This window comes from Schistosoma mansoni, chromosome W (assembly GCF_000237925.1).
Source record: "Schistosoma mansoni strain Puerto Rico chromosome W, complete genome".
In the NCBI taxonomy this organism is placed as follows: Eukaryota; Metazoa; Platyhelminthes; class Trematoda; order Strigeidida; family Schistosomatidae; genus Schistosoma; species Schistosoma mansoni.
In genome coordinates this window covers 40,905,512-40,923,840 of record NC_031502.1, presented here as the reverse complement: position 1 = coordinate 40,923,840, position 18,329 = coordinate 40,905,512, and the positions used below count along the sequence as shown (strand labels likewise).

The 18,329-nt window shown below is 31.1% G+C and overlaps 1 protein-coding gene across 1 annotated transcript in view; it reads left to right on the top strand.

The window, feature by feature from the left end:
• Positions 1–1,060: 1,060 nt before the first annotated feature.
• Positions 1,061–18,329, top strand: part of Smp_151310 (putative netrin) — a gene marked incomplete at both ends in the record, with an annotated part of 64,940 nt that continues 47,671 nt past the window's right edge. Inside the window, 2 exons of the mRNA XM_018789707.1 lie at positions 1,061–1,913; positions 2,001–2,330. Of these exons, the coding sequence (XP_018655123.1) occupies positions 1,061–1,913; positions 2,001–2,330 (1,183 nt within the window). The remainder of the gene's footprint in view (positions 1,914–2,000; positions 2,331–18,329) is intronic.

Here is an 18,329-nt window from a genome sequence, read left to right as displayed (position 1 = left end):
ATAGCCACATGCTTGTGCAATGGGGCGAAGTTTAAATTCACTTAGTATTGTTTGTTTGAATCTTCCCATTGCACAATCAAGTGGCTATCATGACTCAGTAGCTGAGTGGATAATGAGATGGCGTTTGAAGCGAAAGGTACTGGTTTCGAGTCCTAGAGTGAACATCAACTCTGAGATGCAGGTACATCCATCTGACGAGTCCCTAATAGGACGAGACGGGCATCCTGGATTCCACTGTTAGCCACTATCCATCTTCGCTTATATTGCTTAGATTTTATTATTATCAATTCATCAGGTTATTGTTTCCTTTTTCAAAAGAGAAAAAAAAATTTTTCTTAGAATAAATTCATTTTATCATTATAAATTTTTCTAAATTTTTTTGGAGTAGAAATCAAATTATTTCTTTAATATATGTATTTAAGTAATATGTATGAAAATACTGTTCAATTATATTAAAGTTCAATATATTTTAAATTAATTTATATAATTGAATCATTCACTATTTTTTTTAAATGCGCCTAATTTAAGAGTTAACATTTAAATTTATTCATACTTAATAATTTGTTTGAATTCATTTTATCCTACCTATTATAAATAATTACCACACCGCCCCCCTCCTATTGTGTTGAAATTTCTATTCCATTTTATTAACCAATCAAATTCCTTCTATACTAAGTGTAACCTAAATTTTGATGACGAATAATAAATAATATTGATGAAGTTAGTTTATTTCCTATGGTTACATTTATATGTAAATTAAGTCTTATCTGTTAAAGGAAAAATTCTTATTTTTCTTTTTATTTATTTTATTTCATTTTCCTATACTGTTTTATTTCATACAGAAAGGAAATAGTTAACTAGCAGTCAGCAAAACGTATCACTGATTGTATTATTCAATAAAATGCCCATTTTATCAAATCATCATTATTACCAATAGAAAAAGGACTCGTATAAAAATTTGTCAATATAAGTCTAAATTGATGCATTCATACTGACGATAGTAACAGAAAAGAACCTCAATCCCTTTTTGTGAAATTAATATTACTCAAGAGAATAACTCATGTTGCCTATTTTGATAATCAGTTGGATAATATTTTACTTCAGTAACATTTGTATTAATGCAAACAATTTAAATCCTCATTCTGATTTAAATCAAAAACATTATACTGATGAAAAAGATTCAAATATTAAAGTAATTTATGAAGCAACAAGATCTGTATGTTATACTAAAGGTCAAGCAATTGAATGTTCTCCACCATTTACAAATATTGCTGAAAGTGTTGATATTAAAGCAACTTCAACATGTGGTCAATTTGATCAGTCAGAAGAAATATGTAGATATGTAATGGGACATGAAAAGTGTGAAACATGTGGTAAAGGTGAGAAATTTGGAACACACTTACTAACTGATAGACATCAAATGAATAATGAAACATGTTGGGTTTCAGGATCTGTTTTACCAGGTGACACAGTAAATCTAACTTTATCACTAGGTAAACGTTTTGAAGTTTACTATATTTCTTTGCAACCTTGTGGTCAATTGCCTGATTCAATTGCTTTATATAAGTCATCTGATTTTGGTGTAACATGGAAACCATGGCAATATTTCTCGACTGATTGTTATCGAGCATTTCATTTGCCTACAAGTAATGAGCATAATGCACAAATCTCTTTAGCAAACATACAAGAAGTCTTATGCGTTGCTTTGAAATCACCAGATGTACATGGTAATTCAGGACAATCATCGAATGTTATCGCATTTAGCACAACTATTGGACGACCATCAATGCAACCATGGAGTTCAGCACTGATCGACTGGATGACTATGACGGATTTAAGAATAAGTCTTATGCGATTCCCGGAATATCGAGATGAAGTTCAATATGATTCAAATGGACTATTTTTAAACCCAAGTTTTCTGAAACCAACAAATGTATTTCGTGTTAGTGGCAGTCCCAGTATTGGTGGTTTTGGCACAAATCCTGTCTTGTCCGAGGCAGGAACACTGGATATGTCACAACATTTATATCAGTCTGATATGCACTATTCAAAGACACCTAAGAGTAAAACACCTGTTCACTTCTCTTTCTCTGATTTATCTATCGGTGGTCGGTGTAAGTGTAATGGACATGCTAACCGTTGTATCAGAGATCGAATAGTTGGTACAGGAATAACAACAGATAACAATGGTCAGACGAAGTCTCAATGGGGGCCACTTAGATGTGATTGCCAACATAATACAGAAGGAGCTGATTGTGAACGTTGTTCTCCTGGTTATTTGGATAGACCCTGGGCAAGAGGTACTTCTGAATCAGCTAATGATTGTAAACGTAAGTTTTTAAATATGATTGGATTCTCATAATGCTCTTTTTATAAAAGCAGTATAAATTATATTTTAAAACGGTTGAGTAATTAATCACCATGTCCATTTCAAAAAGTATGATCCAAAAGCCTAGACCGATCGATAATTGTTAAACTATAAAATTATTTTATGAAAAATTGAGTTTTTCTTTCTAGCTTGCAAATATTTTCAAACATAATCAGAATCAGTAATTAGATAGACTAAGTTTACCTTGATTTGTAGACTAAACTATCTCTACGGAATTCACGATTGAATGTTAAAAGAAAAAGTCTGATTCACTGAAGATTTTAACCTGGCGACTCGATATTTCATCGTCTTTATTGTTTTTTCAAATACAATCGTCATCTCTGTATATAAAGAGAATCAGTTAAATTTCAGTCAACAAAAATCATTTTGTCTTAGTTTTGATAATGTTTCGGAACTAGTTCAGTTATGTAAATGGAATATAACCTTAGTGATATCACCAGATCATGAGGTATACTACTGTCCGACTTAAAAAATATCAATAGGGCCTTGGTTAATGTTTATTTGATTTTCAAGGTATCGTATTTTTACAGCTGTATGATGAGGGAGAACTTTAATGCTGTTTCACCGAAGTGCGTTAATCCACAAATCACTGAGTTCTAATTCACTGTGTGAGACTCGAATACTTTAGATTAGTTATTGAGTATGATAAGAAGTTCATGATTTAGAGTCTCAGAAAAGAACAAAACAGCTTTCTAATGATTTTTGACCATTCGTCAAGTAATATTAGTCCGACGTTATAGTTGATTTTAAACAATAAAGTCCTCTGTTCATACTTCCACTACTTGTTTTCAAACATTGACTAGTACTTTGATTAATTTCATTGTGTGTCTATTTGTTTGATACTGAAATGTTGTAAATCCGTACTTCCCAGCCATATCTTTAAAATTATTCCTTCTAGAGATGACGTCTAAAAAGATGTTTTTTTAAAAGATAAAGTACTTGGAATAAGAGACAATTCTGAAACCTCATTAATCTATCTCATGATACACAAAATTATTCAAATAGACTTATCGATTTTTTAAAAGAAATAGATGACCGCTGTTTGTTCTCGTTAAAATATTTAATAAGTTGCCAAATCAGTGATGAAAACTAGTGGATATATGCAATTAAATAAAAAGGGAATCATCCTAAATCATTCATTGAATAAAAACAGGTAGAATTTACTATTCTCATCTGTCATGCTACCAACATCCACTGAAGATTCTTAAGCTCTGTATGTAGATTATTTGAAAAGTTTGACACATACAAGATATCAATCTAAAGTTACCTAACCTACAAGTTCAGCAATCTAACTAAGTTACGGAAATCAGTCCATCAAGTTGCAATTAATATTAGTTTATTTAATTTAAAATTTGTACTCTGCCATGAAGATATACTTTAACTGCTTCAATAATAACCTGTTTTGTTTGATAATCAATCGTCTCGAACTGCTTAAACTACCATAGCTTCGTGTTAGATAACGATAAATCATTTACATAAAAGTCTAGTATTACATATAATTTAGCTATGATATGAAAAGAAATCCAAATAAATTAACCGTAATAATATTTAAATAAGATGTTCTTATATTATTTATTTCAAGTAAGCAATATTAGCATATTCAGTTATGTTCTTATCGCCATTCGAAGTGGATATAAAATTCCTAACGCTTAGTGAAGTCTAGGATATAAAGTTCTATTATTCGATAAATCGGCTAACTTGGTGTATCAATATAGAGGTTTGTAGAAATTATTATTTCTCACTTTAGTAACAGTTCGACTTAAGTTAGGGAACCATGGAAAACAAGGAAGTACTGAGCATCAGTCTCGTCTTGGTATAAGGCCCTTCACAAGTTTGCATCGACGATGACACTTTAAACGAAATTGTAGGATGGAGCAATTGTCCAGTACTTTATGCTTTCGAACAGTCGTCTAAATTAGGTCGGTTCGTGACCTTAATAAAATATTGTATGTATCAAAACGTTTTTCACTCGTTATTAGGTTGATCCAATGTAGTATTAAATTAGTTCATGAGTGATAACTTAAATTTACATATCTAGAGATTGTATTTAAAATGGGAACTTAGATAGCTGTCGTCTCGTAGGTTTTTGGTAAGTTTCTGGAATCAGTGATGGTAATAACACCTGCACAAATTTCAGTTAGAATTCTTCCATAAAAAGTGATTCGTAGTCGGACTTTGATCAAATAATAACATTCTAAATAGTGTCATATTTCATGCTGAAGAAAATCAATATAAAGAAACAGTTTACAGTGTGAAGATAGTTTTACTGTCTAGGACCAACTGGAGGACCGTTGAGCACCATTCATTACTAAATAACTGGTTCATCATCCTTTGAAATACGCAATCACAAGTAAACCAGGGATACATTATGTTGACTGAAAGTCTTCAATAAATCAGAAATGAAACTGATATTAGTCTCTAATTAGTGAGTACTGAGAAGAAAGGCTAATTTGAATTCTAAATTGAAACTCAGTAATAGAAATACTTTATATAATACCGGTCATTTTAGACACAAAATCTAAGATTAATGACGATGAAGGCCCACCCCTTAACAAAGATGAAATAATAGTTTATGAATATTTTGTTTTCGTTATTTGACAGGTTTAAGCATAGAAATATCAATAAATGACAGACTGTCTGACTTTGAATGTGTTTAGTTATTCCTTGATTCTATTAACCCTTGTTTCATATTTACAGTAAAAATATTATTATCAGAAGGGGTTTTTGTGGAGCTTTTAGTATTTTCATAGTTGAAAGCATGTCTATCGATTAAGTGCTCTTGCGCGAGACTGGTAGGTCCTGGGTTCGAATCTCGCAAGGCGAGATCGTGGATGCGCACTGCTGAGGAGTCCAACAATAGGACGAAACACCGTCCAGGTCTAGCTTCAATTGACTCATGCTTTCAACTAAGAAATATTATTGATACTCGTTAGTTTTATTGTATTTCATTCTTTTGCCACTAATATGATTACCTCTAATATAAAAGTGATCAGTTCATATCTATAAGTTATTCTGTTTAATAAAAAACAATTAGGTTACCTAATCTTATTTCATAAATCTCTTGATAAAATTGTAAGTGAGAGTATAAATTCGACTTATGATAAAAACTTATCTCCTACTAACTGCTTTTAATAGTTTAAGATTAACAATCGTCCAATTCATTTATGCATTTCACTATGAAACTATGCACACCATGTTCCATTTTTATATATCTCATCATCAGAAGATGCATTATATTATTAGTCGTCAAGAGGAGAATCAAAGATAGTCTTTTGACATACTTTATCAAAATTTCATTCTACTTATATATATATATATATATATATATATATATATATATATATATAATGTCTACATTCATTAAATGTTTCAGTGTTTAATTGTTCGCATCACTATTAGTTTTCATATGTATTACATAAAACATGATAAACTACCTTATTGTAAAAGAGCATCTTTTTAAAAAGTTATCCTCATCAGTTTTCTATAGGTATTATGTAATTTTTGATTGTATGATTGAATTTTTTTGTCACTAAACAGGGACAGCGAATGAATCAATAAAAAAATTTTTTCCATTAGGATCATTAACATTTCTAATTGCTCATTTTGATACCGAGAAAGTTAGTATCATATACAGTTTAGTCACTAAGGCTATGTTGTCGGTGAAATGTAATGATCCTTTTTTTTGAGCGAAAATAACTTATACAAATACCTTATTGGTAGACTATAAAAAAGAATTTTTAATATGTATCTAAAATGGGACATAATATAGTCGAAATTAAAAAGAACATTTGGAACAGAAACACTTTCATACATGTCAATAAGGTTATGGGTTCATAAAATGAAAATATTGTCCGAAAATATAAACTGTAGTTAAAAATAACGTTAACTATTTTCAATCTCATAGCCAAAATCAAGTAATTTAGAAAAGATAAATAGAGAAGAGAAGGAAAACTTATTTTTCCATTTGAAAAATACATATTCTTTTCTGAGTTATTCATTTTATTCTAAATGTATAAATGAGAATTTCCGTATTACTAAAATCAGATTTAGTTAACTAACCATTTGGGAAATAGAAAAATTTTATTTATGGCTCATTATTAGTTCGTTAGTTAAAAGGCTTGGAGGTAAAGAAAAAAGTCTATTTGGATGCTTATAGAATAGTAGCCTATGGATATTTTTATTTAGTAACATATCTTAATTCTTATTTTGTTTGCGACATATCTTTTTTTTTGTATGTCACATTGATTTCATCACTTGAATAAGATCATTTTGTTGAGTAGATGTGAGTCAGTCAGTCAATCAATTACAAAGTAGGACCAGGTACATATACTCATCAGTCCAAGTTACAATACCTCATTAGCACAACAAAATGAACACCAAACTCACAGAACTAGTTACTTCAACGGTATTAATATATAACAGAAGGATTAAATATAAGAATATGATACAGGAAGAAAGAATTAGTTCGTAAAAAGAAAAATACAAAGTAATTTTAATCTCACAGTCCAAGGGAAGACAAACAGTGTATACAACTATGAAATTATGATCTGTTCTCAGCCATGTCACTCAGAGTTTCCAACTATTGGTTACGATAGTCGTGTGGATCCCAATCAAGTAGTCTGCATCTACCAACATAGCTCAGACAAGAGTTTAATGACTTCGAGGACTGATGCCACGACTTGATTTGGCTGCCCCTAACTTTCTTCCAACCGTAATCAACACTAGTCAGGATTACGCATCGTGGTAATCTGTATTGAAACATACATAACACGTGGCCCAACCATCTCAGTGAATAAAGATTCACAGCCCCATCAACTGATTCACCATCATTCCCTAATACCCTATGTTCAACCTCACTAGTTTGTAAAAGACTACTTGTAATTGTGAACACTAAAAATAGAGTAAATATGAAATTTATATGAAATTGATTAATTGTATATAATTAGAATTTTAGAATACCATTCTTTTTAATAAATATGAGATTCTAGTAGAAACGGTTGGTGAGTACATTTTTTATACCATTGTTATGATTTAACTAAAGGTTTTTAAATGGTTGACTAGCTTTCTTGTACTTTATTTTGTATTTAACAGTCCAATGTGATATTAATCAATGGTAATATAATAGTTTTACTTAGAGAAAGAATACAAGTATATGTAAGCAGAAGATTCATATCAATTGGTTTAATGACTAACTATTTAATGTCTCGGTTGCATTAAAATTGTGAAGAAACTTTTGGATTCCTCATAAAACTAAATGACGCATTCAGGAAAGGAACCTTCACAAATCAAGGTTGCTTACATATTTATGATAAGTAACAGTAAAAAAGAAAATGAAATCGCTTTGTTCTGTATATGTTTCTTTAATTATTTTGTTTACATCTCTGATTATCTTTTTGGAGGCCGTGTTGTGCAAATGAACTTTTCCAAAAACAATTTCAAAATTTGAAAATAAACTACTTGTTTAACAATTTCAAACAATGATCTAATCAGAAACCCAGGACTTTTCTATAATCTCAGTGAAACTGTCTATAAGTGATTGATTATTATTATGAAAATAAGTTATTCCTATCATAATGTATAGTATCATCGAGAGAAACCAAATTTATTTTAGTATAACCTACAAGTTATAAAGTCATTATTCGCTTACTTCGCTTTCGGGTTTCTACCTTATTGTTAATGTTTGTTCAGTAGGAAGTTAAATTGTTTCCTATCCAACCTAAAATTTATCCAAAATTTCGTTTACTTAAAATTTGTGTGGAGTAACATACTACTATTATATTTACCAGTCTAACATAAAGTTAAACTCTGGATAAATAGATACACAAGTAGGTCACTTTAGAATGACTATGTAAAGTAATAGATATTCAAACAAACATAAAGTTCTATTTACAAGAACACATATATACAAGAGATGTAAATAAGTGAGTAATATTTGTTTTAAGAACTGGGCAAATAGCTGGTATATGAAATTTACGCCCAACAATGTATAAGAGTTTTAAAGCGATATTTACCACTGAGGAGCTTCAGTTCAGACAAAAATGAATAGTTAGTTTGTTCTATTTCTTTAATGATAAGCGTTTTTTTCGCTGCTGCTGACACAGTTGAGCGAGTAGTTTTCACAAAATATCTCTGATCTAGATGAGTATAATGTCCTGATTATAATATTTATGACCGCACTAAACTTGTAAAACAGAGTTAATTACTCTCTAGTATAATCCATACAACTAACAATTCGGAACACGAATTTGGACATGAAATTACTTGATCCGATGAGTTGAACTGCATAACATTGTCGAACCAATCGAATTTAGGTCAGTAACTATCAGTTTTTACTTTGAAACTGAGGAAGAAACAATTTATAGAAGATGCCTTCGTAGAGTGTTTTGACCGCTTCGAGTCGACAACAGAGAGGGATTCTGTCGAAGCTATCTGAAAGTTGAGTTATTACCTGTTGTGAGATAATAACTCACTGAAGACAATTGATGAACGGTTGCTCAAACTTCTTGGATTGGTTGAAGTTAGACATTAACACCGTTGGATGCCGGCTGCCTCAGTGGTCTATCGGTTAAGTGCTCTGGCGTGAGACTGGTAGGTCCTGGGTTCGAATCTCGCGAGGCGGGATCGTGGATGCACACTGCTGAGGAGTTCCACAGTAGGTCGAAACGGCCGTCCAGTGCTTCCAGATTTTTTCATGGTGGTTTAGCTTCAATTAACTCATGATTTCAACTATGAAAATACTGAAATCTCCACAAAACCCCTTGTGATTGTTTTAAAATTTATATACTCACATGTACACAGTAATAAAAAAATTATATTTTACTAATGAATTAGTTTGTTTGGATTGACTAGTGTCAAATACCGAATTCTTTTTTTGACACCATCAAAATGATCATGTTTGATAATGGAAATGTATGTAATATCTACTCTTTATTAAGTGTCAAAAAAAAACACAATTACCGATCACTGACAAATAAATGTCATTACTTCTTAAATAGAATACGACAGATTTCCTTGATTCAAATGTCAATATTTACAAATTAAAAAAATGTTAATTATTTAAAACAAAAAAAATTTGACAAAGATATTGAAACTGTGTGCTGTTCATTCTTTTTTTTCTTTCTAAAAAACAAAAAAGGTTGAAATGTACATTTGAACGTGACAGTTGACTGGTTAATTAGTTAAACAATTACAAGATAGCTTATGTATGCATTATATTTCGGGTGTATTTATCCATGTAATTGTACTTGACATTGTAAATGAAATAGTTGAACTAATTTGACTAGGTGTTATAACTTATCAACTTTAAGGGAAACAACCATGAAAAAAATGAATTTTTTTTGCAACAACATTTTTACTATTCATAAATCAAAAGGCATCTTTTATTCTTTTTTCTCACCATCACTATGGATCATATCATTTTTATCCTTTTTAATTATGCATGTAAGCAAACGTTCATTTTTTTTTAAATCTTCAACGACAACAAAAAACAAAGAGAACAATGTGCAACATGTGTCATTTCAGGTTAATTGGTAAAATGCATAAGTTTTTTCTTTCCACATCCTGTGAACAGTTTTCTCCCTCTCGCTTTCTCTCTCTCTCTCATTTAATCACTATTTTTGGAAGAATTATGGTTCTTCAAATGCTTTAAGTTTTATGAAAAAGACATTGATAACTTGGATGCATGAATAGTAATTAGTTAAAATCTATTGTTAATGGAAATAACTAACCAATATTTTTTACTTTAATATAATTGTCATTATTGTAAATAATGAAAGCAAGTGTGAATAGTTGTATTATTATCAGAATGGAAGTTTGTGGAGGTTGCAGTAATTTTAATAGTTGAATTCATGAATCAATCCAGGCTAGATCACCATTTGAGACCTGGAAGCATTGAACGGTCATTTCGTCCTAGTAGGGAGCTCCCGCACTGCTGAGGAGTCCCATACTAGGACGAAATGACTGTTCAGTGCTTATAGGTTTTAAATAGTGTTGTATTATACTAAGATTATTTGTTCATCTTTAGAAAATCGATGTGATAGATTTCATTATTTATCGGGTCATTATTATTATTATTATTATTAGACTTGTTTGATTTTATTTTCAGTTCATCGATTGCATCGTATGTGTATAAAATTAAATACATTTGAGCGATAGAAAAGACAACAGTTTTTCTTAACACTGAACGTATAAAACTACAAAAACAAAAACACTGTAATACGATTAACCTTCAACTTTTAACAAGACTTTTCTATTGAAGTGTGACGTTAGTATGATTAATTTGTCCAGAAAATGTTTATACATTTAGCTTCAGACTGAAATAGCCAAAACGAGATTATAATGTGTTACTTTGATGTTGAAATTCTAGTGTTTCAACCTTTAACCTATAAAATTGTATAGTCTTAGTATATAATCAACATCAATACCAATGAAATTAAATAACTGTTAATTGTTGTTAACTATCCCTGGAAATGTAATCGAATCAGAGAGATATCTTAAATACGGTTTTATGTTATATGATTTGTCAAACCAATGAATCATTACTAATAATAAAAATACTTTCTAGAAGCTTTCAGGACTCTAAGGTCTCTTCCAAATATTTACAGAACCTTTAGTTTATTCAGTTGATAAATCATTTCATTTTCCACAACAATTCCATACATAATTTGATTAAGGGGTGGTTATATGCATTTCTCAGAAATCGTATAACAGGATGAAGTATTTTGTGTAGTATTTAGCAAGCTTGATTAAGAAGAGATGTGTTTTGCAGATTGCAGATAAAAAAATATTTCCACTCATTCTTTAGTTTGCATTGTTTACGTAAATCTAGTCTTTCTAATGAAATTAATTCATATAGTAAATGAGTTTTCCCGCAACATTATCATTATTTGTTAGACTGGATTTCGGGAGACTAACAGAATCGGGAAAACTGGAATAGAATAGAAGAATAAATGACCTAACCCACCAGTTCACTTGTCTACCACCAGCCCAAACAGATTGAAAAAACTGAAAATCACAAACAACTGTCTTCAAGATAAAAATCTATCATTCCTTTGTTCGTATGTGTGTGATGAAATGAGCAATATAATTACCATAATTTCAATATTCTCCATCTATTAGTCGACAACGTTTTTCTAAGTTTATTTTCCATATACACACCTACTACTGATAGATTTCATTCACTACAAGTGTATGTTGGCATTATCTCGTTTGGTTTTTTATAAATGTACAATGACGGGGCACGCAATTGTGCACAGTTGTTTAGTTTATTCATTCATTTATAAGGTGAATAATTACACTCGGTAATGCGATATTGTTGTATACAGTGCAAAACGAATTCCATCACTCAACTTCCTTTTTCCCACCCTCACTAATTCCTCCCCCTTCCCTTCTTTTATAAATGTGATATAAAATTATAAAGACAACTGTCAATACTGTTTGTAAATGAAGTATGATGGGTGAAAATGTTATGTACGAATTTTAAATGACCATTACCACAATGAATGACCTAATTAAGGAAATAGTCTTCAACTTCATTAGAAAGTGTCGATTTACATTTTAAGGTTAAAAACATGATTAAATCGTGAATCTGTTTACATATTTGACTACATTCATCCTATTAAGAAGCATTCCATTTAGCATGATAAATTTTGATCCAAGCTAAATGCACAGAAGAAGGAAAATTATCAAAAGTTCTATTGTGATATGATGACTCTTGTTTAACTGAACAGAACTTTGTGCATTTTATGTGTTAATATATGTTTTTAGTCAGTCAACAGGTGCGCAATACTGGGTGGCATAGGAGTTAGTTAGAAGGCTATGAGTGGCCCAACCAAAACGTGGTATCCGTCCGTAAAGCCATAAACTATTGATCCGAGCCGCATGGTAGGTTTAGACTACCTTGTTCAGATCCTTGAGACAATCGTTATCAAGTAGAGAGATTCCGCTCAACATCTGTTGGAGTAGTTCAGATTTACTCACCCTTAATCTTCCTCTAAACTCTATGCCTCAATGTTAGTTAGTACTTTCTATATGTTAGTCTTGAAGTATATTTTATTTTCTTACTATCAACGATACCAATATCATTTTTCTTCATTAGTTGCCAATCATGTTAATTAATTTCCCTGTAATGTAGCATGGGAACTTGAGTTGATGTACATTTATGTATGGTTTCATTTTATTTATGAATAATTGACTGAGTGAAATGAAGTGGTCAATAAAAAGAACTGAATCGAATAAATTTATTTGAAAGATTATAGAACATTGTTTTTGTCCCCTTGGCATTGTAGCTATACATTATCATTCAATATCCGTAATCCAGACTCATAAATGATCGAATTAATCAATTTTCATAGAGATGAACCATTAAATACGTTAATCATAAAAAATCGGAAAGAGCTTTGTGGAGATTTCAGTATTTTCATAGTTGAAAGCGTGGTGGTCTAGCTTCAATTGACTCATGCTTTCAATTATGAAAATCATGAAAAAGCTTACAATACTTCATAAATAAACAAGATTCTCAAATCCTTGAAGTAACTGTATATAATGAAGTTATTTATAAAATAATAGGATTAAACATGATGCACAGTCGTCGCTTATGTATCAAATCTCTTCTTTTTAAAATATAAGAAAATAATCCCCTGGATATACTTGTGTTTGTAGAGTACGATCACTACGTCATAACTGATTTACAAGTGATCAATTTTACAGTGTTTAACATATAAAAACAGACGGAAACTGTTGGTAAACTGTTGACAATACAATCAATTTATCAATCTGCATAACCTTTATGCAATTAGACAACATTCATTCCACTACACACTTTTATACTTAACTAATTCTAACATAATTGTTCACCCCACTATACTAAAGGGAATAAGTTAACGTAGACTTATTCATCAAAACTGTGTAAATATTTTCGTCACGTTTTTATATACCATATTCGTTATACAAGTTGTCACTGTATTAGGTATTTAAAGTATTTGATGAAACAAAAAAATTGTATGGATTGAAAAGGGAAAATTTTCAAATCACATTACTACAACCTATAAATTATTACCGAGAAGGTTCCTCAACTTTTAGTCAAACAAATTTACGAAAGAATAAATGAATACATGATGAAGTGTTAAAAAGTTCACAGTGCGTATGTTGCGTAGTTTACAAGTTTAAATAAACGTGCAATGTAGATGAAACCATTCTCATTTTATCATGTTTTTCACATTTGTCAGTATTTTTCTTAAGTTAAGAATAGATATTAAAGTATCGATGTGTATATATGAAAGATTTATTACCCTCTTGTATTTTTTCTCTCTAAGATGCCTTTTAAACCACTTATTCAAATTTATTTACCTCCACTTTTGTTCATGTCCATTATTTATGGGATTTTTTGGATGAGTAATGAAAAGACAGTAATGATGATAAGTCTCTTCCCGCTATTCACTACACTTACAAAGTAATATCTGACAAATGCATGTAATTTATTTAGGTTTAGAGATAATTAATAATTCTATAGTTTCTTTCACAGACTGACCTTAGTTGTTATCTTTTGAAAACCAGGAAGGATGGGATAGTTACTTTGTTGTATTATTGAATCTCTCAGAAGTGGACATACACGACTCTACTAGGGGTGGAACCAAGAACCTTTAAGTTTTGTGACAAACTCCTGACCTTTAGACCACCAATTCTCTCATGTAAACTGATCTCTATAAACCTCCTATTCTAATAATAATTACTTTACTGATAAGACATGATGATTTTATAACCACTGATTTTTTGAAGGTTTCTTTAGTGCATTAATTAATCACACATAACCATAGAATTCATAATACAATCTGCTAAGTTCCTTTTTTAATTAAATCAAAAAGGGCCACCGAACTAGATAATGCTTTTATCGAAAGATAGCGAAAATACACAACCTATAAAGTAGCCGTTATCTTCTTACAAATAAGCTCATACTCTAATCAATTACATTATAATCTAGGTCATAATTTGAGAAAAATTATCTGACGTAATTGTTTGTATGTACGGAATAGTCGAACCGTATTATTTTTCACAGTCCATGTCAGTTGGTATTGAAAATTAATTTTCAGTTTTAAAAAGACCACACACAATCTTCTTAAACTAATACATAATCAATGCATACAGTGTGATGAATAAAACATAGACCAATTGTATGATCTATACAGAAAAAACAACCATTATTCAATTTAGTGGAGATCATTTAAATTACTCATCCATTGATATTGTATCACCATTCCTGTGAACCCATAGATTATCTGGGGAACTTTTATAATTGAATGGCTTGATAAAGTGATTTTTCAAAGACAATGAATGCTCGACGAACAATCACAACAGAAGTAATAACTTTTAAATTGGAACACAACTGTATTTTTTATATAAATTAATAGATAGCGTAAATTTCTGTCTGTCCATAATGAACGGAGTTCTCTGTCTAGTACCAAACAATTTACTTCCCTTTTCAGAATAATCTGAATTAGAGTGAATAAATCTCCGTCTGTTTAACATAATTCATACAAGATTATGTTGTGAAAAATAAGCTATTATTTCAACATATTTCATCGTGAAATCATCTTATCCTTTTGGATAATCTGACAATGAAACTAAGCGCTATAAAGACTCTATTAAGCAATATGCACCGTAGCCTATCATAAAGCATCAAACACAAAACATTCAAGTGTCACAAATACCCTGATAACATTCAGTTTCGAAAATTCATTTATTTATATCTATCATCAGTTACTTTTCAGTGTAATTGTTAGTATTTTAGATGCTAAACGTCAATAAGGTCCTAATATAGAACTAAACAGCTGTCCAGTAAATGATATTAGTTCATAACAAAAATTGTTTTTGATTTGGTCAAATCTTTTTATCTCCTTATTGATTAGAATCTCAATACAAGACTAGCTTTCATTAATAAAGCCACTTGATAAAAAGTAGACGAGGAAATACTTCACCAAATGTTAAGGAATATAAATGAACACTTATAATCAAAGTTTACTCTCTGTCATATACATCTGATTAATACTTTCAAACTGTATGGAGTGTTCATATTCACAAAAATGATTAGATTATTTAGGTTTATTCCCTAGCCATCTACAATTTTTTTTATGTTATCAGATGTGAATTATATATAAGTGCCTATAGTAATTCATCTTACGTGACGATATAATAAACGTTGTTATTGTATTTATGTAAGTTTTTTTCTATGTAGACAATAGTTTTCTGATAAGAGTAATTCGAAAAAAAGGATTAGAAGTATATTTTTGTTTTCATATACATTTCCCAAAACACTTGTTATTCTGGCTTTCTTATGAAGTTTATCATAGAGTGTACACACTCTGATTTATAGAATAATTTTGAAATAATGAAGATCTGTAGCTCAGCTGGATTTTTTCAGTAGTGTTATGCTTTTTGAACTAAGTGGTTCAGATGCAAAACTTTCATTGTCATTCTCGACAATATAATTAACACTGCTGAATCAAAATAGTTGTAGTAATTATTAGTAGATGAATATTAAATGATGAATAGTTCAGTTTGATTACAATTTACTGTTATCACACCATTTTTGTCCAATTTAGTATTCACTGGTTGATGACACAATACATGGATAGCTAAGATCTGACCTTATATGAATAATGCACATAGTCCATTAACGTAATAATCCATTGGAAGCCATAAATTATAATGCAACAATATGTATAGGACACAAAATGTAAGTAGAATAAACTTTTGCGCTGATAAATAGACTATGTTAGTGTATGTAAAGGTGATTTTCTTTCATTGCCACAATTTTGTCATGCTTTCACACTATCTACATAATCATCAATAAATAACATTTTCATTGTTTTGTTCAATATTGATTATGAACATTTAATGGAATGTTTTTCTGATAGGATATGCAAAATATTTCCTCTGTAATGTCTGGAAATAGCGCTTCCTATATTTTCATAGTTGCAAATGTGAGTCAATTGAAGCTAGACCATCAAGGAAAACCTGGAAGCACTGGACGACCGTTTCGTCCTATTGTGGGACTCCTCAGCAGTGAGCATCCATGACCTCGCCTCGCGAGATTCTTATATTTGTTATTTTACTCTGTTATTTACTCTTTAACCATATACATGATAACATTTATTATTTAAATTACTGTATAAGAAACCGTCCTTAACTAAAGAGTTAGTTACTTGTTTGAATACCTTCATAAAGTAACTTTTAACAACATTAGAGTTAGTCAGTCATGCCTTTCGTCCATCTGTACTCAGTATCTTAGTTGATAACACTTTGCGATTTGAAGAGATATGCGTTGAGTTTTAATTTCCATGTGAACATAAAGACTGAGATGCATGCATACACAACTGACGAGTACCGGGTGAGACATTATAAACTGTGTTTATTTCCTATCTAGCCACAATCTAAACACACCGAAAACTTACGGTTAATCGTTTTCGAAATGGGATTCAATGAACAAGAAAATGGTAGGATGTATTCACACATTGAAGGATATTTCCAATGTGACTTGTAACAGTAGTGAATTGTATAGTATACTTTTGAGTAAATCTGGAAATTATTTTCCGTACTTTCACAATTTGAATTTCACATTTATTTCTTCTGGAAAACTAAATGTATTTATATGTGAAATATTCAGATCGTAATTACTGGTTTTATTATTGTACTAGAAACGGAACTCTGTTTTTTGTTTATTGAACCAATAATAAACACCTAGTTATTCAACACCGTTTTATTTTATTAAGTGCGGTTTCAGACATTTGACTTTGTACAGTACGTATGTGTTAGTGACATTACACAACAGTTCATGTTGAGCTAGGTATAGTGGAGTTAAAACATAAAGTGCAACAATTAAAGTAAAACTGTCCAACCACTCACCTAACACTCCCACCCAATATATTGTTAACACGAAGTGTTATCAACTTTCTTGGGATTCACGTTTTAAATTGACAATAACGGAGGAATCACCAGGATTTGTGGAACATATATATTATCAATATACGGTCACTGGTGTTCCTTAGAATCCATTTATCGTCACAAATCGCCAAATTCTAAATCAGATTAGTTTACTCAGTACTATCACATTTTTTCAGAATTGTCAGTTAGCATTTTAAATTTAACTAGACTGAGGATTTTCAGCCGCAGTGGTGACAAGACTACAAGGACATCAAAAGGTCGGTGGAATCATAACACAAGTAGATTATAGCTTTAAATAATAGCCTACCTATGTGATCTAGCGGTTAAAAAATATGACGCAATTATGTTACAGAGCTAAATTCAGTTATGACCGGGAATAACACATTCATTTGTGTGGCAATCTTTGGAATGAAGAGGATAATTATCGAACGAAATTATTGAAAATTACTTTCTCGACCAACAGTATAGGGCTGTGGAGATTGTTGAGTTCCATTTAAATAATAAACCGACCAATGTTAGATCATCATTGAAAACCTGGATGCACCGGAATGCCATTTCATCCTAGTATAGAACTCCTTAGAAGTGCGCATTCACGATTCCGCACGCGGGACTCCGACCAAAGACCCTCGGGCCCGCGCGCGAACGCCTAAACTCCAGACCACTGAGCCAGCATACAGTGGTGTTGATGCCTAACTCCAATCAATACACGATATTGCGCGACCATCTTCTATTGTCTTCGGTAGGTAAATGCCTCACACTCAACATGAATTAGCTCTACTGGTCATGGCTTTCCATTAAGTTCGAATCCCGCATAAGAGATCGTGGATGCGCACTTCTCTGGAGTCTTATACTAGGACAAAACGGCCGTCCAGTGCTTCCAGGTTTTCAATGATTGTCTAACATTTATCGGTTCACCACCCCAATGATTTTCTTGACTGATATGATAATCATGATGACAAGTCCTCTTCAGGCATAGTTTTCATATGCATTCTCTTTAGTTATT